General features: G+C 35.7%; 1 protein-coding gene across 2 annotated transcripts; it reads left to right on the top strand.

The window, feature by feature from the left end:
• The first annotated feature begins 235 nt into the window (after positions 1–235).
• Positions 236–23,993, top strand: cables1 (Cdk5 and Abl enzyme substrate 1). Of its 2 annotated transcripts, XM_051136126.1 has the most exons (10): positions 236–996; positions 9,186–9,257; positions 9,810–9,902; positions 10,943–11,020; positions 16,249–16,354; positions 16,548–16,701; positions 16,979–17,082; positions 19,134–19,240; positions 21,346–21,553; positions 21,837–23,993. In XM_051136126.1, exons 1-10 carry the CDS (start codon positions 452–454, stop codon positions 21,975–21,977), a joined length of 1,608 nt encoding a protein of 535 aa, XP_050992083.1. In that variant the 5' UTR covers positions 236–451; the 3' UTR covers positions 21,978–23,993. The 2 variants fall into 2 exon arrangements, with proteins under 2 accessions (XP_050992083.1, XP_050992089.1); XM_051136132.1 differs by lacking the exon at positions 10,943–11,020 and having other exon boundaries at positions 239–996.
• The last annotated feature ends 717 nt before the right edge of the window (positions 23,994–24,710 follow it).

Genomic DNA, 24,710 nt, shown 5'->3' with positions numbered 1-24,710 from the left:
CCAAGTAGCCCAGAAGGGCGGAACAAAAATGAAGGCAAGGGGAAAAACACGCAGGGCGTGTTTCAAAACGTACTGAGCCGCCTAACGTAGATAGCATTTTTAGCATCGAGGGCGTGCTCAAAAAACCGTTCAGCTCAATGAACTTAAACCACTCTCAAAAGTGCTGTCTAGGATTTTGAACTCAATTCCAACAGCGCTAAACATGCTATCTAGTTAGGCGGCTCGCTGTGTTTTGGAACACCGCCTTGTTCTCATGAATCCCCATTGGTCAGACTAAAGCTCCTGCTGCCACAATACTGCACACACGTGACCCAGCTTTTCTGTACACACAGTAAAACACAGCAGGCACTTAAAAGCCAACGCCATGGCGCTTTGACCACCAATCTCACCCCATATCCAAACAATCACTATGAACCCTCTCCGTTGACAAACACGCGCTATCCCACGGCTAATGGCGAGCGCGCTGCAGATGAAGCACTCCAGTCTGGAGCACACACGGAAGCGCGTAATAGATCCACGACGGAGACAAGCTGCACTCTCATTCCTCAGCAACATCTCTTTGGACGGACGACCTGTGCAGGATGACGGGGAGAATCAGACCGAGGATGAGGACAGCTCGAGGACTAGACAGAGCCTGGTTTCTGCAATGGGCCAGCAGGCATTGGCCGCAGCAGCGAACCAGGCTCTCAGCAGTGCCCGAGCTGCTGGTTTCATGGCTGGGATCACGGGTCCCAGCGCGGCCGCCGCCGCTGCTGCTCCTCCTCCTCCTCCTCCAGCATGCGGAGCGGATGCGGAGGGGGATGTGTGCGGCTCTCAGGTGCTCCAGTCCGTGTTCAGCTCCCCCTTTTCAGCAGTTCCACCGGCTACGAGAGGGAGACTCCAGACGTACACTCAGGGAATCCTGCCTGTGTCCTACTCCAGGCAGTCCAGCCAGAACTACTGCTGTCTAGAGGGAGGGCAGATAGCCAACTCTGCCCTGGAACTGCAAAGATCCAGGTAACCTTATGCACTGAGATGAGGACAGGTCATTAATTACAACAGTAATATAGTAAGGTGCTCTACGAATTATTAACATGCAAGTTCATGTGTTATTCACTACCTACATATGCAAATTCACCCACAAATGTAATGCATTCAATTGAGCTCACATTATGGATTGCATTCATATGAAGGTGCATAAATAATTTGTAACATATAAAACCAAGTGCCATATAAAAAATAAATGATTCTATAAATAACTAATTTTTGCAAATATGTATTTTACAAAGTAATTTATAAGCTGAGTAATTTTACAAGTAATTTATGTATGTATGTATGAATGTGTGTTTGAACTCACCAAAAAATACCAGACAATTATGTTTTTTGCAATAAAAAATAATAATAATATAATAAGTACTTGTAATCAGCTAATGTAGAGGTGATTTTTAGAAGATGTGTGAAATCATTTCTCAAGTTCTCTTACATTTTACCTTAGTGACCCCAGGTGTATGTTCCACTAACATTTACCACCATGAAGGGTCTGTCCAAATACATTTTAATCAGAATTTAATCAGAATCAGGTGTTTTAACAAACTTTTCTTTCACTCGTGTGAGAAATAAACTAGTATTATCTTTCTTTAAAATAAGTGCAATTTGGGTTAATATTTAATGTATTTAATATAAATGTAATTATGTAAAATAGTAATACACCAGCAAAGTACTAACATTTACACTGTAACATGATCACAGATGGAATCCAGACAGTACACAGAAATACTGTACATCACAATGTTTGTGTACAGTAATTGGTCCCATTAGCTGTCTTTAATTCAATTGTTAAATTGTTTGATACAGTGTACTGTTTGTTTTCATGTTGTATTGCAAAAGTGTTTCACAATATTGCTGCTGAAGTGGGATTCTTAGAGGAATACACATTATAGAAGCTGTGAAATGAGGGATTACCTAGACTTTTTTGAAATAGGAGATTAACTGCCATTGAACTAATGGCCCCATTAGACACATTAAACACAATCCCTGAAAAAAACAAAAAATTGATGAACTTTAGTTCATCATTCATTCATTAATATCCTAAGTGACCTGCATTCTGTGGATGCTGCTGATGGCACAGTTTGCATGGGTGATTTTTTTTAACTTTACCTAATGTGTAAACATTCTAACAACTAATGGTTTTTGATTAATCAAAAATTCCTTGACAGCATTTTAAAAATATTTTTCCTCATATTCAGACTTGTTGAGATGTGACAATCCACTAATATGGCCCTTACATGCCCTCTGTAGAAAAACACACATCAGCCGGTATCTCCAAAGCACCAGGATCATATATTTAGCATGGTCATAGTGACAACTGTGTCTAATCGGAGATGAGCAGGTGGCAATACTGAAGTGTCTGCCAGGCACGTTAGTTTCAGTTCCAACCAACATAACCACAACATTTCAATCTCAGCCAAACAGCCACATCATTGGTGTCTGTTGCCCTAACTGTTGTAGAGGCATGCAAAGCACAACCAAATCTACAGTCATTAACGTTCGGGTTACAGTATCTTTTACTTTCTCTTTCTAGCATGTATCACAAACACACACACACACGCACACACAGACACACACACACAGACACACACACACAAACACACACACACACATCTTCTGCACCTGCTTGGAGTGCTTTAATGTGAACATATGAACGTGCTGTAATATGAAACTCTAGAGGCCATGCATGCATGTTGGATGTCCTTTGTTCAGTTGCTTTGTTTTGGAGCCAGAGAGACGTGGGAATGTTTTTGTGAATGTAGGTGGTTTTCTGTTTGTTAGGAAAAGAGGGAATCAAAATGGACCTGCAATGTATTACAGAAAAAATATGTTGCACACAGTTGTTTTCTCATGACAGTAATTGTTAGTGCCTCACTGTGGTGCTGACAGGCACTGGACTGACCTGAAACCTAATTCTTGCTTCATTTCACAGTAATTATTATGTGTCTCCTTGTTGGTTTAGTTGTGCAGGGTACTCAGAGATGGGTCAAAAATGTCCTAACATCTAAATGAACTGGTTTGACTCCAGACAAATGTAATATGTCTAAATTAATCTTCCGATATCGGGGCAATTGAAAGAAAAAGATTGCAATGAATAAAAGTAAAGTTCAGATAGATACTTTTATTTTAAGCTTAATTGGTTAATGTTTCCTTACTGTATATGATGAAAAACTGCAATAAATCTCATGGGACATTACTTTTTTTTATTTTTTTATTCTCAGTTATGTACATTAGGGCTTTATGTTACAACTAAAGTTGTTAAATCAATGTTTATTGCATTAACATAGTGTTATATGTGTTACCACGATAGAGGTTTTGTATTTGTGTTCATGACACTGCGTATCGTCAATGTATTATTTACCTCAGCTTGTGGAAAAGCTACTTTTGAGGTACTTTGATTTTACATGTGGCCTTTTTATCATCACTTGTGTATTTGTAAATATAAAGGTACAGAACTATTTTAGTCTTTTGGTAGATTGGTATATTAACATTATGTTAGTTAATGAAATATGTTTTTTAAACTGTAAATTTAATCTGTAAAAGCTAAAATTTTGCTACCTTATTTTTAAGGTGTTTTTTTACCGTTTTTTTTTTTTTTTTTTTTTTTAAATAGTCATCACTGCATATTAAGTTCAGATAGGAGAAAGTATTTTAACATTACATACTTGAGCTTTAAACAGTGTGGGACTTGTTCTAAATGGGCAGCTGCTAGAAACAAACACAGGTTCCAGGCAGGATGCCCAGTCTCTGCCCTGACTCCATTCCTCCCCTTCCTCCACTCCCTGCCTCTGACCTCCACTTCCTCTCCCAGACCCCCTCCTGCATGGGCTGCCACTTTCCACCAGGAAGACCAAAACCTTTAGATGCACTGCCAAGAGCAGCCTGTGAAGAGAGACTGTGCAGTGCAGTTCTGTCTCTCATGTGCTGGCACATAACTCCAAAAACAACATGTACACACACACACCCTATATGATCCTGTTCTTCAGGGCCTTCTGTTAAGCTACAGTCTGCCTTGATTGGGCAGCCCAGACAAAAGCATTATTGCAACCCTGTCAGGTCTAACTATGTGAAAAGTGTGGTGTTATGTAATGCCTGGGCTTTAATGGGTGACTATACATCTGGTACTTTAATCTTGCCTCACAATTGAAAATGTCCTCCAAGACAACTAAGTAGAGGGCTCTAAAAATTGCCAGGGTTTAGCTGTAATTTACAGTAGAATACTGCATTTCGTTTTACTGCAGTGGAAAAAGCAACTATATCACATATTTTTATGTAAAATAAGTGTTAAATGTGTCCTGCAGCCTTTGGTTGGGAACGTGGACATTATTTAAAAAAAATATATATATTTTTATCCTAGCTGGTGTAACAGTGTTTCAGAACACAATTTGTTACAAGACTTGGATAAAAAAAATGTTGTTTTAAAGATTGATCTTAATCAACAGGCATAATTTCAGATAAACAAAAATGAACTTTAAACATTTCTCATGACAGCAAAATGGCACCAAATAATATAATATTAAAATATTTGTAAGGTAATTTTTAGTAGCAAGTAAAATACTGTAAAAGTTACTGTTAAAAGTAAAGCAACCAATAGACAGGAATACACTGTAAATTCATTTTAGAGTATGGGACAGGGAGAGAGAAAAAAAACAACCGTGAACATTAATTTTATGATGTACTTTGTCCAAAATATCCATGTTTTTTATTTTCTGCATATTTTGATATATTTTTAAGCTTTTTACCTTATTTATTCTTAACAAAACATTAATATTTCCTCCAGATTCATTACTGGATATGTTTCATAACCATTGAAACAAGCCAGGTTTTGGATGGACCGTGTCCTTTTTCCATTGTATTATGCGGTTAGCTGGCATTGCTGAGATATTACGCTGACATTTTTTTCCAGTGAAATAAACGAAGTCAGGATAAGGTTTTAAACCAAACCTTAAAACTAGTATCGGATGTGGTGGGAATTGCAACCAGGCAAATTCTTGCCAAGACCTGATTAAAAAAAAAGGTCTGCTGTGGCTTGTTGCTGTGTATTTATCCTGAGAGTTTTCAGGAACAAAGGACTTTTACAGGATTAGATCCCACTGGCTACTTAAAACAATGAACAGGGGTATTTTAAGGATTGAGGTAAAGGAAATGTTGTGTAATAGCAAGCAGATGTGGCTAGAATAAAGGATGGGATGTATGTGGATTCATCAGTAGGACGGAAAATGGCACAAAGTGAGATTTTGCTGCTGTTACGAGCCAAGTTCATGACCTCTCATGTTTAGAAAGCTGCTCTTTGCATGGTAAAGACCCAATACAACAATTTCTGTACTTTGACTATCAGTAGATGATGCTTGTTATTCCTGGTATAGATAAACTGTGAGAAAAAATGTCTTTGCTATAGCCTTGATGTGTTGTGTATTGATGTTTTGACTGAGGTAATTTAGTTTGGTCTGGTCATGACCATTGTTTTCTGGTGTAAAGCGTAATCACCCAGAACACACAGCTCTGTTTTTCATTCATTCTTGTCACATCAAAGTTTGAGACAGATTTTGAAATTGAGATGTTCTTAAAATAATTTAAGGGGTCATAAACTTTTGTTGTTTTCAAAATTCCTTTCTGTAGGAGCAAAATTAAACGTAGTGTTTTTGTAACTAAAGAACACAGTAAGGGCAGAAAAATGAAAGTGTGCAAGTACTTAGATAAGTAGCTTAACTTGCTGATATTTTACTAATTTGACAGTTGTTGAACTGAAAAGGAAAATTGGTTTCATCCCAAATGATGTACTAGACACTGAGCACTAACCAATGACTCTATATAATCTAAATTTAATTAAGGAAGCTGTGACTTGAGTGCATAAAGTGTGTGATATTCTTTTCTTTTTGCACCTGTAGTGCACCATGCCTCATTACATTATTCAGCATGTGAACACACTATTCGCACGTACTAATTGCGACGCTCCTACTGTAGCTCCCTCTTGCAGCAATCCTGGAACACAACAACACACAAAATCGAGCTTTTATAGCTTGAAGCATTGCAATCTAGTATGAACATAAGAGTATGTTTTGAGCCAAGTTGTTCATGAAGAATTACACAAAACCAACAGTGTTTTGTTTCTTCCTGGGACAGACTGTGAAAGACATAAACATCCTGTGGGAGTTGAGGCTCACCTTACAGATATGTTGATGCACCTTGTGCCTTATCCTCTGATAAGCATTAATTACAGTCAGGTGCTTATGATCATTCCACCTCTTGCTATGGTGATCATGTGACTGTCATTGCCCAGGGTGATACTAAGAAATGCACAGAAGACTCAGGCGTCTTACCAACTAGAGCAGGGGTTTTCAAAGTGTGGGGTGCCAGTGCATATCAGGGGTGGCCCACAGAGTGGTAAATAAATAAATTAATTAATTCTTGCAGTGTCTTTACCCACACTGTTAGGGCAATTGCTTTTTTTGGTGCCTTTAATTCAGTTTATCTACATGACTATAGAGGGTTTGGACTTGCGTCACAATTTGGTCAGTTACCTGGATATGCAACCATATTGCTGATACTCGGATGTAGACAATAGCATGGGTTGCATGGTTGATGTACTACTGAATACGTTGGTCTGCTAATTTATGCTGTCTAAACCATGGAAAAAATTTATGGAAGCTTCTAAATCATAAAGAAAAGGACTTAGTAAGCAGGAAAGAGCACAATATTTTGACAAACAAAAGTTAATCGGTGGTAGACATATGTACGAGCAGTATAATTAAGATATTAGCCTAATATTTAACTACCTGACTGGAAATGATAAGAACAAACACGAATGTTGTCAAGATTCTTGCCCTGGAAATCCTGGTTCAGTTTAGCCAACCACAAACATCTTTTGTTCCTCAGACAGGTTTTGCACTCTTCTCCTTGATTTGTTGTAATGTTTGCAGTCTATAGTACTCCAGATGTTTTTCCCAGTCCGACTGATTAGTACAGCCCAAACCATGACAATAACTGACCATTTTCAGCAGCAATAATCAGCAAAATATGCGAGTTTTTATATGCGAGTAACCTTCTAGAAATTGTTCAGTCCAAGGAGCCAGTAAGTGAATGCATTCAAGCAATGAATTCAAAACAGCACTACTGCGAAGATGGGGGGACTTCACCAAAAAAAAGTGTTCACCAAAAAATTAAAATTCTGTCAGTAATTACTCATATTGTTCCAAACCTGTAAGACCTTCATTCGTCTTCGGAACACAAATTAAGATAATGATATGAAAATTCTGTCATTAATTACTCACCCTTTAAGATATTTTTGAAGAAATCAGTGATTCAGTCGTAATTTTATGAAGCTATGAGAATACTTTTTGTGCGCAAAGAGAACTAAAATAATGACTTCAACAGTTCTTCTTCTCTGCGTCAGCCAAGGTTACCAAGTGCACAGTTTTCCCGCGGAATTGGTCTACTTCATCACTGCCGCGGGTTGTTTCTCATGTCCGCGGGTTGAAGCGACCCCAAAAACATGATATTTATCCCCTGGAATGCAAATTTTACCAGGGAAACTCGCCAAAAAACTTTTTACCCCACCAAACGAAAACTTATGATCATGACGCATGTGCACACTTTCCTCTAAACGTAAATAAAGCACGGCACACGTGTGTTCTACGACAGCAGCATGCGCTGTTTACGTGTGAGGAAAGCGTGCATATACATCGTGAAACTCTCCAAAATGGCACTAAGCTGACGCAGAGGAGAAGGATTGATGAATAAAGACTAATTATTGTTTTCTTTGCACACAGAAAGTATTCTCATAGCTTCATAAAATTACGATTGAATCACTGATTTCTTCAAAAATATCTTAAAGGGTGAGTAATTAATGGTAGAATTTTCATTTTTGGGTGAACTAACCCTTTTGTTGTATTATATTTGGCAATATAATTTACTTGATTGCATGTTGATTACACTTTTGAATAAGTGACCTGAGCTGGAGGATGACATCACTGTTTTCACCAGAGCTGCTTTATAGATGAATTATATTCAGAATTTCAAGAATTTATGAGCTTTACACTTATTGAACCAAACTGAATCAACAATGAACTGATTTTAACTGGATAAACTGATGAACTGTTCATGGTTGTCTTATTAGAGCTGCTTTACAGCAGAATTTAATTTTGTTTGCATCACTGAATCATTATTTCACTTTATATGACTGTAAAACTGCTTCAAAACAATCTGTATTGTAAAAAGCACTATATAAACAAAGATGGCTTTAGTTGAATGGAAAGACGAATGAGCTTGAATGAACATTACACACAGTGTACATTTGCAGTGGTCACGCTCTTATCAGGTGTCTGTTATTGGTCTGATTTCAGAGCTTATTTGGCAGGAATACAAGCATTCTTCAGCCCACGTTTCCACAGATACAGGTCTTTGCAACAAGGCCATGCTTGACCTGCTTTTCAGCACTGCTCCCTGCTTTTGAAAAGCAAATATGAAGAACTTGAGCTCAGAGTGTGTGAGCTTAGAGGAAAAACAGCTTATGATAAAGTCTTGAAATAGAAACAAGTGTTGCTTATGAGGCTTTTTCCTCAGTCTCCCTGGTGTGTTGTACCTTTTCAGCAGACTAATACTGTAGATGTTCGCTATTACCTCAGCCTGTGAGAAGGAATGTGTTATGTGAAAGTGTAACTGAAATCTGTGCTGGAGCCGTGACTTATCCTCTTACAGGGGCTTGTTTCTGGAACATTCTGTGTGTGATCTCATATTACATCAGGAAAATAACAAAGTCGAACACTTGTGCTGCAACAGGTTTGGTATTGATGGGAAACTTTAACCTGAGTTTGAAGTAATGCTCTAAAGCTCACAGTGCTGTGCGCTCAGTTAAGCTTTGTTTGGCAACATGCTAAATCGTAATAAGTTGGTTATATGTTTGACTCAATAGGTGGTGTGCGAAATGCAGCAGTTGCTATTTTTGTGCATAAGCCTATTATGGTTAAAAACTTGATTAATTGTTGAGCAAGTGTGTTGGCCATTGCACATGTAAGATTGACATTCAGACTGACATTCAGGTTGCAACATTCCCGTTTCCATTAAAAGAATTTTATGGTGTTCAAGGAATTTATGAAAATGTGAACTTACTACTTATATGACTGTGACAAAATCTTACCTTATTTTTTGTTAATTTGCAGGCGGAGACTAATATCCCAGCGTTCCTCACTGGAGACTCTGGAGGATATTGAGGAGAATGCCCCTCTACGCAGGTATTACCAATAGGACCATAATTGTTTTGTGCAAAGCTTTTACCGGCCAAAGGCGTTATTTGGTACATGTGTGATTCTGACAGATTGTGGTAAATTATTGTTTGGGTAACCCATCTAATTGTCCCTTAAGTTAACATTGTGTAAACCTTTTTAGTTTTAAAGTGATGTATTAAAAGTAAATGTAGTGCTGTTCAGTTTGATTTTGCACATAGTTTATCTTTAACACAATTGTCTTATTTACTCTATAACAAGACTAGTCTCTTCACACATATTGTGGTGTACTAAAAGTTTACTATAAGCTTGTAAATAAATTGTTGAGAGTAAAAAACACTAGCAGTAAGTAAGAAAAACATGAGGTCTAAAGTGAAATCAAATTGATTTCTATAGCACTTTTCACAATAGACAATCATAATGTTAATGTTTAGAATATCTCAGTTACCTCATACTTTATAGTCATAAAATTTAATATTTTGCAGATTTGCTGATTTTCTATAAGACAATCAGTGATTGTTTCCTTAATGGACGGTGTTGTTGCTGCTTATTTTAATCTAGATGCCGAACTTTGTCTGGTTCACCCCGACCAAAGAGTTTCAAGAAGGTCCACTTCATCAAAAACATGAGACAACATGATATGCGCAATGGAAGGTATGCTCACATCTACCCAACAGCCTACACACAGACATCTCGCAGAGAACAGCACCCACACATCAAGTGTTTCAGCAAAAGACTCCCCCTAAATTCATTAATAGATTTTTTTTTTTCTTGGTTCTCAAATTTTAAAATTATTTTGCAAAATTTTTTTTGATGAAATTTTCACAGGATAGTCATGCATATTGCAAAATTTTGTAATGTCATTTTCTTTTTGTTTCTTTTTAAAAAACAAGACCACTTGAAGTTGTAGAACCTGGAAAAGAAAAGGGTGTTTTTCGTTACTTTCATGCAGATGTTCATTAGTGTGTGTGTGTTTGTTTGTGATATTTTTATCCCTAACTGACCCTCTGGTCTTTTAAATTGATAGTAGGAGCAGACGTTCGCTAAAACCCAAACATTTGAGGCATGTTATTAGTATTTTTCTCTTTTTTTTTCCTTTTTCTTTTTTTTATAATTGATTATAGGGTGTTAGACAGATGCTCTCTTTTATCTGAATGGGTGCGTTGGAAAACAACAGGTCGTGACCAGCATCGTTTTTCCGTTAGGCTTTTGAGAAAATCCATAAAGTATACACATTTGTAGTCTTCAAATGAAGTCACTGACATTTGTTTTGTAAAGCTAACTGCAGTGTTTGATGTGTCAGAGGGCATAAAAAATGGCTGTGCTTTGATCCACATATATTTTATTTTGTGCTTTAGATCAGTTAATAGCAGTTGTTGAACTTTTGAAAGAAATATAAGAACTTGAAAAGCCTTGGTTGAATATTACGTTCTTAAGTCCTTTGTTTATTTGTAAACGCGTTCAGTTTCCGGTCAGGTTTTAATTTACTTCAAAGATTGTTTTTACAGGCCGTTTGCCTTTCTTTTTGTTTTCTTATCTTTGTTGCATATTCTTTCAGATACATTCCCACAATATATGACATACTATTACATATCAGTTATTTACTGTGTGTCTCTTCACCTTTGCCTGTGGTCCTGACCTCTATATTGACAGAGTTCACTTCAATTAGTTCATGTATTATTTTGTCTTTATAGGATAGTCCTTATCAGTGGCAGAAGATCCTTCTATAGTGTTTTTTCTGTCCTGCCCTATCGAGATTGTAGCCAAACAGGGTATGTATTCTTCAGCATGTGAATCTTATTTTCATTACCATCCTTTTTTTTATCCCTTCACTTTTCCCATCCTCCCATTTTTTTTTTCCCCTTGGACATTATGAATGGGTCCAAAAAAAAAATCATATTTTACACAAAGTATATTCACTTTCTATTAGGATTTTTTCATATAGTGCTCTCATTTATTCAGTAGTTTTTAGACTGTATGCACAGATCATTTTGAATAAGTTTTTCATGCATCATTTCAGTTTTCCAGATTTTTGGTAGTAGGTGTGTAATTTCAATTCAGAGAGACTGACCAACAAGCTTGGGCATGCTTTATGTAGACCTCACCCTTAGCTTTGCTGCTTTTTTCAATTTTTTTTTTTTCTAGAACAGGCTTTTTTACATCCTGGATCTGCAGCTGTACAGCTATTTTCTTTGATATTTAACAAAACTTTTCATCTGCCTTAATATCTAACTTCTAATGGGACGTTTTTCTTACCTACGCCTTAGGCCTTGGCATTGCCTGCTTTCCCAATGTTTAAAGCTGAAGCTAGTGATTTGTTTCTGTAATATTTTGAGACAACTTTAAGTGTAGGTTTATTCATCTAAAAATGTGGAAGCTCTGTTGTGGTGCTTTCAAACACTGTTTTGACCATTTTTACATTTTGCAATGTAATTACTTTGTAGAAATGAAACCCACATAACTATAATTCCTTGACTTTTCTTAAATGTTTCATACTAATAATGTAATTTTATTAAAAGTACAAAATACAAAATACAAAAGAGTTCTTAGTATTTCTACCTTGAATGGCCAAAGCGTTTCGTATAATTTCAAATTTTGCGACTTTTTCCCGCGTTTGAAAATGCACGTCTCTGTTGCCTAGCAGCTTTTCTTCTAGTTGTTTTTATATTCTGTTGCCAAGCTAAAATTCCCCTTCATAAAAAAAAAAGCCAGGTGGACCCCTCCAATTCGACAACTGCTGTTATTTATTCGGGAGCGGTCTAGTAGCTCTTACACAGTTATAGGCTATATTACAAAAAGGATAATATTTTTTAGGGTGATGACTTCATAAAATATGACAACATTTCTTTATTTTAAAACTTCAACAGATGCTTCTAAGGTAAACATGACATGGCAATCAGTTCAGTCTTATATAAATGGTCAGAATGACCGCTATGGCCATTCTAGTAGTTACAGAATTACGGTAGTTCTAGTGTTAAAGGAGAAGTTCACTTCCAGAACCAAAATTTTCAGATAATGTACTCACCCCCTTGTCATGCAAGATGTTAATGTCTGTCTTTCTTCAGTCATAAAAGAAATTATGTTGTTTGAGGAAAACATTCCAGGATTTCTCTCCATATAATGGACTTCAATTGTGCCCCTGAGTTTGAACTTCCAAAATGCAGTTTAAATGAAGCTTCAAAGGGCTCTAAATGATCCCAGCCAAGGAAGAAGGGTCTTACCTAGTGAAAGGATCAGTTATTTTCTAAACTTCTTTTACAAATGATATACTTTTTAACCTCAAACGTTCGTCTCCAACTTCAAAATCGTCTTGCATCAGTGTTTTTTTTTAAAGGTCGTTTGGCCACCTTTGCATGTTCACTTTGTAAACACTGAGTTGATACTTCTGCAGCCATGTAGGACGATTTTGGTGTTGAAGAAGAAAATGAGATGGAAGTTTTTCGACATACCCTAACTGTCATAAACCGGAATACACCGAGTTTACACAGAGCTAGGCAAGATGAGCGTTTGAAGTTAAAAGTTTTTTTTTTTTTTTTTTTTTTTTTAGAAAATAACAATCATTTCGCTAAATAAAACCCTTCTTCCCCGGCTGGGATCATTTAGAGCCCTTTGAAGCTTCATTCAAACTGCATTTTAGAAGTTCGAACTCGGGGGCACCATAGAGGTCCATTTTATGGAGAGAAATCCTGAAATGTTTTCCTCAAACAACATAATTTCTTTATGACTGAAGAAAGACAGACATGAACATCTTGGATGACAAGGGGGTGAATACATTATCTGTAAATTTTTGTTCTGGAAGTGAACAAGTATCTCCTTTAAGTATCTTGAAAATCTATAGCTCAGCCATTTGAGGTGGGAACTTGCTAGAAAACAGTTATTTTTGACCTTCCATTTAGTGACGCTAATGGAAATTACACAATTCAGCTTTAACAGTTTGTTCTTTTTAGAGCTGAGGCCTACTTAAATTTCTCTTTACACAGTAAAAATTCAGCTTAAAGAATTCAAATGGTTTTAAACATAAGAGTGGAGATACTTAGGTTGTCGGTTTGTTTTTAATGATAGCATCTTGAGGTAATCTCAGTCGCTGGATTTATTACTATGTGAGATTAGATTCTGTGGGGAATGGTGTATACCTTGAGTCCGGCTTCATCTGTATTGATATACTTTTATTAATAATGAATTGCTACTGAATGGTTAGAAGTTGCACTGTTTTGTTTTGTTTTGTTTTTTCATGATTCTGTTCACTACAAAAAAGTGGTTTAACAGAAGCAACATGCAATTAATTTGCAATACAGATTGTGAAACTATATTAACTGGACAAAGGGCAGCTTAAAAACAATTTAAACGCCCTTTTTTATGGCTACACTTGCATTTATTGAGGTACTATGGAAAGTTGATAAAAGCCTTGTAGAGATAAAAGCCTCTCTCTATTATAATGTATGGTACTCTATATGGAAGAATTCAATGGAGTCCAAAAGTCTCAGTCCACAAGTGTTCCTCAGAAAGTGTATTATTGGCATAACATTTTTAAAGTTGCATTCCAAAATAAACATGAATGTCAAAATTGGCCAGTCCATCTTTTGTTTCAGTGACAGCAGAGCTGAAATGAAATTCAACACTTATTGATCCATGTTGTCCATCATGATTTGTTATTCCAATGGAAGAAAGGAAATTTGACTTTTTGTACAAAGGGTTTACATGGTGAAAAACTGATTTGGACATTTCAATTAGAATGTAACCAGATTTGCTTAACTGATAAATGCTGAATGCTGCTTTGTTTTCAGTGTTGTCTCCAACATTTGGACCCCCTTGAATTTAGTATTTTATAACTGATTCATGCATTTAACTTGCCCATGGCAAGATTTCAGCATGACTTATTTCATTGATGTTTTGGGTTGGCTGATTGGCAGTAAAGTACACAGTATTGACAGAGTAATCTAAGTGGGGTTGTCCTGGATATAGTGCCAAGTTTATGGGCATGTTCTGCTTGCATCAGCGCCACCAGTGGCCAAAGAGTGTTAGATGCTCCTGTATTCCTGATTGAGTGCTAACACGCTAAAACACACACAAGGTTTATGTTAGCAAAATGTAGGAACGAGTCAGGTAAACTGATAATTAGCTATGGGAGGAGCCAAGAGTATGTCTCATACACTGTGGGTCTAGGAGTTGCCATGGACTCTTGAAAATCTGGTTTGTTTTTAAATATTTATATGAAAACTCTCAAGGGCACCTGTTCCTATTAGTCCTTGCCTAATGCTTTTCCATTCGCCAAGCTGTTTGATGGGCTCCTGTGCATATTACAACTGCTGTCTATCCTCATGGGATCTGAGGTTATTGATGCATCACTAAACATCTCACAAATACGCTTTGCTAATGCTAAGTTCTGTCTGTAATCTACTAATAAGACTTTGCTTTTGCACATGAAAAAGTTAGTTATGCTGTTTTATTATCATTATTATTATTTTTTGCCATGTGAAAGTGGCCATACTGCCTGGTTGGTTGGTCTTTCACTTGAGTGTTTAATTTTGTGAGTTTTTTGTTTCTCCTCTCTGGTAATCCTTTATGCTTCGAAAAATGTCTAACATTTAAAATGTCAACATTATTTACAGACGCTCTAGATAATGTCGTTTGTACTTCTGCTTCATATCATCACATGCCAAATAATCCTTAAATCCTCTAGTGTACTGCAAACAAAACATTATATTAGTAGAATTAATTTAGTGGAATACGTTTCATAAACGAGAAAAACTTGTTGAATGACTAAAACACTTTTGAAGTTACAGTTAGTACATAACTTCTGGGTGCTGCTAACAGTTTTGTAGACACTATATGCTGTAGCTATATGTGACCTTGGACCACAAAACCATCATAAGGGTCAATTTTTTTGAAACTGAGATTTATACTTCATCTGAAACCTGAATATATAAGTTTTCCATTGATGTATGCTATATTATGACAATATTTGGCTGAGTTACAACTATTTGAAAATCTGGAATCTAAGAGGGTGAACAAAACATTGAGAAAATCACCTTTAAAGTTGTCCAAATGAAGTTCTTAGCAATGCTAAAAATTTAAAATTAAGTTTTGATATTTAGGGTAGTACATTTACAAAATACCTTAATGGAATTTTTAATAGATTTTTAATTAATATCCTAATGGTTTTGGCATAAAAGAAACATTTTGACCCATGCAATGTTTTGTTGTCATTTTTATTAGTGTTTATATATATATTTTTTAATACATATGTATTTTTTTTTTATTTTTTATTTTAGTACTTAAGCTTATATTATTTCAGTTAGTTAACAAGGCAACATTTCTTATTTTCGTTATTTTATTGAAGTTATTTCATGGTTTTAGTCTTTGTTTAACTATTAGTTGACAATAATAACCCTTATAACATGAATGGAACCTGTCATAATGGTTTGAAATTTAACACATGCGATCATAAAAACAATGTTTTTTACATTCCTGCAAGAAAATGAAAAGAATTCCCCAAATTCCTCCTGTCATATGAAAGGCTAATTGATTTATTTGATTAGTCCTGGACCCTGAAAATAACCTAGATATACTATAATAACCATTCATCCATCCATCTATTCACCTTGATTCTTGGGGCATGAGACATTAATATTGTATATTTATTTTTTACTGAATTTGTTTGATGTTGTACCACAGCCTGATTTTATGATTCAGTATTTATATGTGTATATAATTCCGTAAATAATGTTTTAAAATAACATTTATCACATTAGAGTTCATTGTGTAAGTGTGTAAAAATTATAATAGAAACAATGTTTGGCTTAAGAATTTGGTTTGTACATTGTAATTTGTTTACTTCCTCTTAAATTTAAAATGTTGCTTGTAATTTCAAAAATAATATAGCCAAGCAGTGAGCACAGCAGGTTATTGTGGCAAATGGTGTAGCAGCAGGTTAAGCATGTTTGCCAGTACAGAGTGCTGTCTATGGAGGGACTCTGAGATGTTCTCTTTGCCCCAGCAGGGATGTGAAGGCAGAAAGCGGACGCCAGCGACACCCCTCGGGTGGCATGAGTGCCAAGGAGATGGTGATCGGTCTGGAAGGTGTTGAATTGGGTGCAGATGGCAAGGTGAGTGTACAAATGATTTCTTTTTTTATTTGTTTAATGTTTAATGCTATTTTATTTTTTATTACAAAATCTGTGTTTACATTCAATGTTTTCAAATGTATGTACATTTTATGGCCACTTTTGTGTCTAGTAAACTTTCTCTTTAGTTTTTACTTCTTGATGAGTATTTGAGTTTCTGTAAATCTCTTTACAGACAGTGTCATACACACAGTTCCTGTATCCAACCAATGTCCTGGGTCGTCGAAACACCATCGACTCCACGTCGTCTTTCTCTCAGTCTCGCAATGCCAGCCACCGCAGCCTCAGCCTGGCACGTGCCAACAGTAACCAGAGTAGCCTTGATACCGGTACGTGTGCCAACAACTTGTCATGGCTCTTTCATTTTCCCTCAATCTCCCTAATACGTCCCGACAAGGGGCTTCTTGTTTGGTTTTAATGAGCATTTTGGTAAGACCTCTGTTTAATAATGTGTTATTTATTAAGCTGCCTTCAGCAAGGTCATGAACTTCTTGATACAAAAAGCTTATACATTGCTTTTACCTCATATTTCTTAAGTAGTATATTTTGAGTACTAAGCGATCTCAGCATGTAAAATCTGTTTATTTGCCCTCTCTTTTCTCACAGGGAATGAACTGGGAGATTTCAGGGAGTACGACCCCAATCTTCTGGATGACCCGCAATGGCCATGTGGAAAGCACAAAAGAGTGCTCATCTTTCCTTCATACATGGTGAGTTATCACGTAGCGCAATACAAGACCGATTCACAAGTGATTCGTTTAAAATCTGCATGTATGTAATGGCAAATTGCTCTTTCCTAACTTAGGATAAGGGATTTCAAAAGTTTTGCTTCCAAGGACGCCCAAATATGATGAACAAACCCCTTTCCTAAAATATAAATAGAGCTATATTTTTATGTATAATGACCCATTTATGTAGTTTAGTTAAAATAAATGTTATATTACTTGTATCAAAACCAAAGTAGATTATTAAAATATTATCTGGAAAATATTTGCTTGATTAAATTGACAGCACGTCTTTTTTTACCTACTGTTAAAGTAATGTGTAATGTTTAATGTCTAATTCAGGTTTTAATTATTATTAAAATAGTGCTGTAAAGCAATGTGTTAAAAATTGTAGTAAAATGTTAATTTAACAGCCCTAAAAATACAATTTTATTTCTATTTTATATCTTTATTTCAGATTCTTCTCTTAAAACTAACTGGGACTTGAAGATGGAAACAAATGTTAATATATTTGACCCTGGACCACCAAATCAGTCATATGGGTCAATTTTGTAAAATTGAGATTTATGCATCATCTGAAAGCTGAATAAGTAAGCTTTTAGGCTAGAACAATTTGTTAGGATAGGACAATATTTGGCTGAAATACAACTGTTTTACAAACTATTTTTAAAGTTGTCCAAATTAAGTTCCTAGTAATGCATATTACTAATCGAAAATTAAGTTTTGTTTATTTACAGTAGAAAATTTACTAAATATCTTCATGGCATATGATCTTTACTTAATATCCTAATGATTTTTGGCATAAAAGAAAAAAATTGATAGTTTTGGCCCAAACAATGTATTGTTGACTATTGCTACAAATATACCTGTGCTACTTACGACTTGTTTTGTGGTTCAGGGTCACATATATTTTGAGTATAGAAATATTAAAAGAATATTGATAACATAGCTGAGAAAATGTGAATTCGATGTGAAAAGCAAGTTTATATTGGGATGGCTGACTTTTGATCGCAGCATGTGGTGTCTTAACAGATCTGAGCACAGTTTGAGAGCTGAAATCTTATCTGAAACTAGAAACACGTATGAGGTGACCCGGGTCTTTTTCTTAGGAGAAAAAAATCTGAGAAGGGGGAGACAAAGATCTTGTTTGGGCTTTTTCTTTCCTTTGCAGTACTTTTAAAAAAGACAGGTCGTTTTACTTGTGTCACTCAGTGATTTGACTTTTTTTGTTTACTGTTGCAGACACATTTACAGTGTGAACTTGAGTCCCTAGTTGTCAGTTAATTAGTAATGAACTTTGTATAGCAGAAATACCAGACTGGTGACCTTGAAAAATGCTTGTCTTACTTCCAAACGCTGGAAGAAACACTATGCCTTTGTTTGTCTTCATAATTTTTTCTTTTTTGTATCCTCCTTGTTTATGTTGTTGGCAACTGTAATTACTTTTTCAAATAGCAGCTAGCGTCTGAAAGTGATTTTATCGTGCTTATGTAACAGAAGACTATGTTCATTTCCTATTCAGCTCTGTTTTTGTTTTTGCATTGTGTAGTAGACACGTACTTGAACTCAAAAACTCAGACCGTTCAGGAGACGGCCTTCCCCTTCCTTCTATTGGTTATTTAATGCTGCTTGTAACAATCGCTATTGTGTTCAATGAAGGAAAGTTACCAGCAAGAATGCCTTACAGTTTCCATGAACATTATTTCAGGATAAAAGAACAAGGCCCCAGACATTTGTGTTTTTATCTAATGTGCACATGCAACATAAACATCCATTATTTCCCTTCCATGATTGTAGTTGAAAAATTGGAAGTTATTGTAGATAGAAGATTATTGTAAGCATTAAAGTGTAACTGTAGGAGCACAACTGAACATGGCCAAGAAAAACCCTCATTTCGAATCTGCAAACCATTTCCAGAACAAAATCGTAGAATCTGGGCAATGTTTCAGTGACCCAGTGGAAAACCCATGTGATATGTGTGCACTCATATGTATGTTTGACAGACAGTCTCAATGAATATCCACACTTTTTTCCAGACCACAGTCATAGAGTACGTCAAACCCTCTGATCTCAAGAAGGACATGAATGAGACATTTAAGGAGAAGTTCCCCCACATTCGTCTAACACTGAGCAAGATCAGAAGGTAAGAATGTTGGTTGTTCTTATGATTATGTTGGGAACGGAGTCTACATGCTTTAACTGCAAGTATTAAAATTTTGCAGTGATACACAAAACCCTTGCATCACAACAGCAGGTTTTTTTTCACAGCTAAGTAATACTTTTTTTTAAATATAGTTATTATTACGGATATGCAATTTATATTTATGATGAATGTCATTGAAGAGCCACTTACTGAGAAAAATGTTTTTTTAAGCAAAACATTTTTGGATTCATTTTTTATCTTCTTTTTTTATGGTATAATTGGTTTTGGTGTAAAGTTAGGAGGTTAGAATAGAATATTCCTAGTCATCAATAAAATATTTCAAATTTTTTCATGTGTAAATAAACCTGTCAAATAATGTATATATTTTAAATAAATTTCCAGCAGATCACTTTACTAAGTTTGGGATTAATAAGATTTTTGATATTTTTTAAAGACGCTTACAAGGCTGCGTTTATTTGATCAAAAATACACAGAAAAAGGTAATAATTTGAAATATTATTATGGTGTAAAATAACGTGTTTTTTTTTCTGTTTTAATATACATTAAAATATATTTTATTCCTGGGATCAAAGATGAATTTTCAGCATCATTACTCCAGTATTCAGTGTCACATGATCCTTCAGAAATAATTCTAAAATGCTGAATTATTTTAGTGCTGAAAATAGTTGTGCTGCTTAATATTTTTTTTTGGAACTTGTGACACTTTTTTTCAGGATTCTTTTGTGAAGAGAAAGTTTAAAAGAACAGCATTTACTTAAAATAGAAGTCCTTCTAACAATATACAGTTGAGGTCAAAAGTTTACATGCCCCTTTCAGAATCTGCAAAGTGTTGTTTTACCAAAATAAGAGGGATTATACAAAATGCACGTTATTGTTTATTTAGTACTATGCTAAATAAGATATTTCACATGAAAGATGTTTACATATAGTCCACAAGAGAAAATATTAGTTGAATTTATAAAAATTCAACATTCAAAAGTTTACATCCCCTTGATTCTTAATACTGTGTTGTTACCTGAATGATCCACAGCTCTGTTTTTTGTTTAGTGATAGTTGTTTATGAGTCCCTTGTTTGTCCTGAACAGTTAAACTAGCCTGCTAAAAACTTTTGACCTCAACTATACAATATTGTTCAAAATTTTTTTGGGAAGAAATTAATAAGATTTTTTTTTTTTTTCAGCAAGGATGTGTTAAATTGAAAAAATGCTTTACATTGATTGGCTTTAAAGATTTACATTGTTAGAAAATTTATATTTTGAATAAATGCTGTTCTTTTAAACTTTTTATTCAGCAATAAATCATGAAAAAAGTATCACAGGTTGCAAAAATATTTGGCAGCACAACTGTTGCCAACATAGATAATTCTAATAATAAATCAGCATATTAAAATGATTTCTGAAGGATCATGTGACACTTAAGACTAACGGCTGATGGATAAATTATATTTTAAACTGTATTAAGATAAAAAAAAATTATTTATATTGTAATAACTTTTTGCAATATTACTGTTTTTTTCTGTATTTTTAATCAAATAAATGCAGCCTTGATGCATAAGAAACATTATAAATCTTACTGATCCCAAACTTTTGGACGGCTATGTATATATTACATAATTTCTACATATTCTACAATATCTGAAACAACCAAATGTTGTTTTCTGAAATCACATTGCCAATCCTTGGAAAGCAGTGAGGAAATTAAATAATTCAGTTATTCGATCAGTATTTAATCCTTAACACAGGTCTTACACTAATACTTTTCAGAGTTAAGATTGGTTGTAATTTGGAGGCAAACCAAACCAGTGGCCAAATTATTCACATGCTGCAAGTGTGGACACCAAAAATTGCTGCCAGAAAAATAAAGCAGATTGTGGTTTTATAAACCTCTCTCAAATTCTTATGGGCTGCCAAGCAGAAAGTTTATGAACTGAGTGATATCAAGGGTTTCAACAAATTGTTTTTGATTTATTCACTGTCCTTTTGTACAAGAAGTTCATACAAGCCTTTTCAAAAATATTTACAGTATTCCATAACATCTGCGTAACTCGAGAACTGATGTACGTGGCTTTATGTTTTGTGTTCTAGCCTGAAGAGAGAGATCCGTAAACTAGCTCAGGAGGAGTGCGGCTATGAGGAGTCGACGGTGGCCATGGCGTTCGTTTACTTTGAGAAGCTGGTGCTCCAGGGTAAACTCAACAAACAGAACCGCAAACTCTGCGCGGGCGCCTGCGTCCTCCTCGCAGCAAAGATCGGAGGAGACCTGAAGAAACACGAAGTCAAGCTCCTGATTGATGTGAGTTTATCTTCGTACACTGACTCTTTTAGCTCCTTATTTGAAGATCCCAAATTGTGGGCTTGCAACCATAGCTACTAAATAAATGTTATTTACTCAACAGTCCTTGAGTTTGATAGTTGGTCTCAAATGTAGCTATAATGATGCGTCTGGGATTGCAAATAGACAAAATGAGCATTCTTAAAATCTCATTACTCTGTATTTTGGGATGTTTTCTGTGTTGTGTAACGATTGTTTTTGATTGCTGTTATATAACGAGAGCTTGTGATCACTTTCTTGTCAGAAACTGGAGGAGAGGTTTAGGGTGAACCGTCGAGAACTGATAGCCTTCGAGTTCCCCGTTCTGGTGGCTCTAGAGTTCAACCTGCATCTCCCAGAGCATGAAGTCATGCCCCATTATAGACGGCTTCTGCAAAACTCCTAGCGACAGCCCCCATCAGGGGAGTCCTCCTTCTCTCCTGATCTTCTCACCCCTGAAACCCCCTATGCACATCGCCAACGTCCACTATCATCTCCAGATGTTGGAATAAAGACACTATTCCACTGTTCTCTTTTCAGCCAAAGTGACAACTCTATATTGTTTCCACTCTAAGATGCTACTTTCTAAAGGGAATATGTTTTCCTGGACTGTTGATTTCTCAGTTAATTGAGGACATTTTAAAGTGTTCGTTTTCCTGCTTACAGGGTGTAAGTGTTAAAGCTCAAGTGTTCAAAGGAATAGTGAAAATTCTGTCATCATTTGCTCACCCCCATTTTATATCTAAAAGGAGAACCTTTGAAGAATGTTCATTCCTGCTCTTCTATGTACACTGAAAGTTCAAAAGTCCAAAAACACACCATAAAATTACAAAATTGCTGATGAAAATCATTCCAAACCTGTTTGACTTTTTTGCTAATGCAGAACTCAACAGAAAATTTTGTCCATACAATGAAAGTCAGTGGGGTCCAAAAATAGGATCTCACTGACTTTCAGTTTTCTCTTTCCCCATTGACTTTAAATGTCAACTTTTGTGTTCGAAAGAGGAAGGAAAGTCAGTCATGTTTGAAATGGCTTGAGGGTCAGTGCGTGATGACAGAGTTTTCATTCTTGTGTGGACTATCCCTTTAATTATTATTTACTGCAATTTTGTTCCATGAAGAAAAGAACGGCATACTGGTTGGAGCAATGTTGGGTGAGCAAATCATGACATGACTTTTTACAAGAACTGGCCATTTCTATCAAGTTTGGACTGTTTGATATTGTATTCTTTCCAGAGGTTACAGTATTCCTGTATTTTTCCATTCTTCTTCACATCTTCCTTAATCCCAAAGTTTGACACTCTGCCAAATTTCTCTGCACTCGATCACTCTCGGTTGAAAGCCTTAAAAAAAAAAAAGAGTCGAATGATCTTGAACTCTCGCAAGTATGTGACTGTTCCTCGCTGATGTTCTTCTTATGTACTACAAGTGCACTTTTCAGGTCTTGTGTATGGCAGACCTTTATGGCATCTGCAGAAGCTGTAGGTGGAGGGGTTTTCATCTCATTTCTCACTTAAGTTCATTTCAGCCAGCAGTCCCTGTTAGTGTAACCACGAAGCAAAAATATGTTGCGGATTAGTGGGACTTTTATACAGTTCTTAAGGAGTACATTTACGTACCCCTGTCGTTTTTTTTTTTACTCTTGTGTGTTGACTTTGACAGTTTAGTGGTGTGGCTTGCTGCACTCATGGTTACGGTGTTCGTGCTCTATGTTAGAGTGGATTCTGAGCACATTTGTAGTGCTACATTGTATGAAGCAACATCAGGTCATACCGCTGATAATCAACAGTGTTTTGCCTAACTAGGCTCAACAGTGGCGGCGGGAATAAAATCTGTATGACTAATATGCTACGGTGTTGACTAATGCATGTACACCAAAGCAGTGTTAAACTTGCGTTTGACTTGTAAACGCTTCATTTTGAAAAGATGTTTGATTTGATGATTATTTTAAATCTGTTTCCTCTCAACCAGATATTTTCTATCACCATTGGTGGTACAGAATTGTGTGGAAGCTGGATTTTATCTCACAGCGCACAGACTGTGTTATTACGTTCATAATTTTGTTTTGAAACGTGTAAAGTGTATTATGTTCACTATGCACTACTCAGTTCCATAAATCAGTTATAACCAACAGTTAGAGATACAAAATAAAATCAGTTGAGAAGTATCTAATAGCAGAAGGAGTTAAGAGGAGTTTTAGAAGAGTAATTGCAAAACTTGCATTTAACCATTTAATTCTAAAATGAATAATGCCTAGAATGTGAAGAGTTATAAAAGAACAAGATTTGGCCTTGTGAAATGCACTTTAGGATTTGTTAGCAAGTAACTGGGATGCCCAAAACAGATGAAACATTTGTACAATGCAGATACATTTGTGTAAATATGCTGCTTTGCTTGTTCAATAAAAAGCAAAATTTTGAAACTGTTTGCTTTTGGATATTTGATTTTATGCTCTGAAGAATGCTTCAGTATAATTATTATATTGATATAGTTGTTATTTGATCAGTTAGACTGTTTTGTCTTTTAAAATATTTAAACCTGCCTAATTTAGAGAACAAAATTCAGACTGTTTGTACCCTTCGCTCCTGTAACACTTTTACAATATTTTGAGAGTATAGCCTGCACATGCAAATAGATTGGGAGCACCGAGAGAAGTTGCCAGGCCACCAGAATTGATTTGAATGTATGTGGGACTAGTAGCAGAAATCATACCATGTGTCATATATTCACAGGAACAGTATGCTTGGAAATAATATTTCATGTCTTCAGTTGCATTCATTAGGCCTATTTGTAGCGCGCCAGCCACCCCATAATAGCAATAAGCTTTGCGCTTTTGGTGCTTTTAATATAATACAAAGTCAGCTTTCAAAATCTGTAAGTTTTATAGCAAAATACAAACAATGTGTCTTGCAATGTTTTTTCACACTTTTTAACGTGGCAGGACAGTTCGCTGTATTCATGCGAATCAATTGTCTTTTCATTAAATTTTACTGTTTTCTTTGTAAAAATTCCACCACTTCACAAAACGTCTGTGGCACCCAATCTTACGTTCCTCACATGTATAATTTAAAAACAACAATAAAACATTCTAAATGTTGAAGTGGACTCCAACTTGTTAACATAAGTTATATTGTTGTCT

The sequence above is a fragment of the Labeo rohita genome, chromosome 2, assembly GCF_022985175.1.
Source record: "Labeo rohita strain BAU-BD-2019 chromosome 2, IGBB_LRoh.1.0, whole genome shotgun sequence".
NCBI lineage: Eukaryota > Metazoa > Chordata > Actinopteri > Cypriniformes > Cyprinidae > Labeo > Labeo rohita.
The sequence above is the reverse complement of the archived record's forward strand: the minus strand, read 5'-3'. Positions and strand labels throughout refer to the sequence as shown.

Coding starts and splice junctions, on each gene's coding strand:
- cables1 (XM_051136126.1), top strand. CDS start 452: ATGGCGAGCGCGCTGCAGATGAAGCACTCCAGTCTGGAGCACACACGG. Junction 997..9,185: donor CTGGAACTGCAAAGATCCAG/GTAACCTTATGC, acceptor GTTAATTTGCAG/GCGGAGACTAATATCCCAGC. Junction 9,903..10,942: donor CATGATATGCGCAATGGAAG/GTATGCTCACAT, acceptor TTGTCTTTATAG/GATAGTCCTTATCAGTGGCA.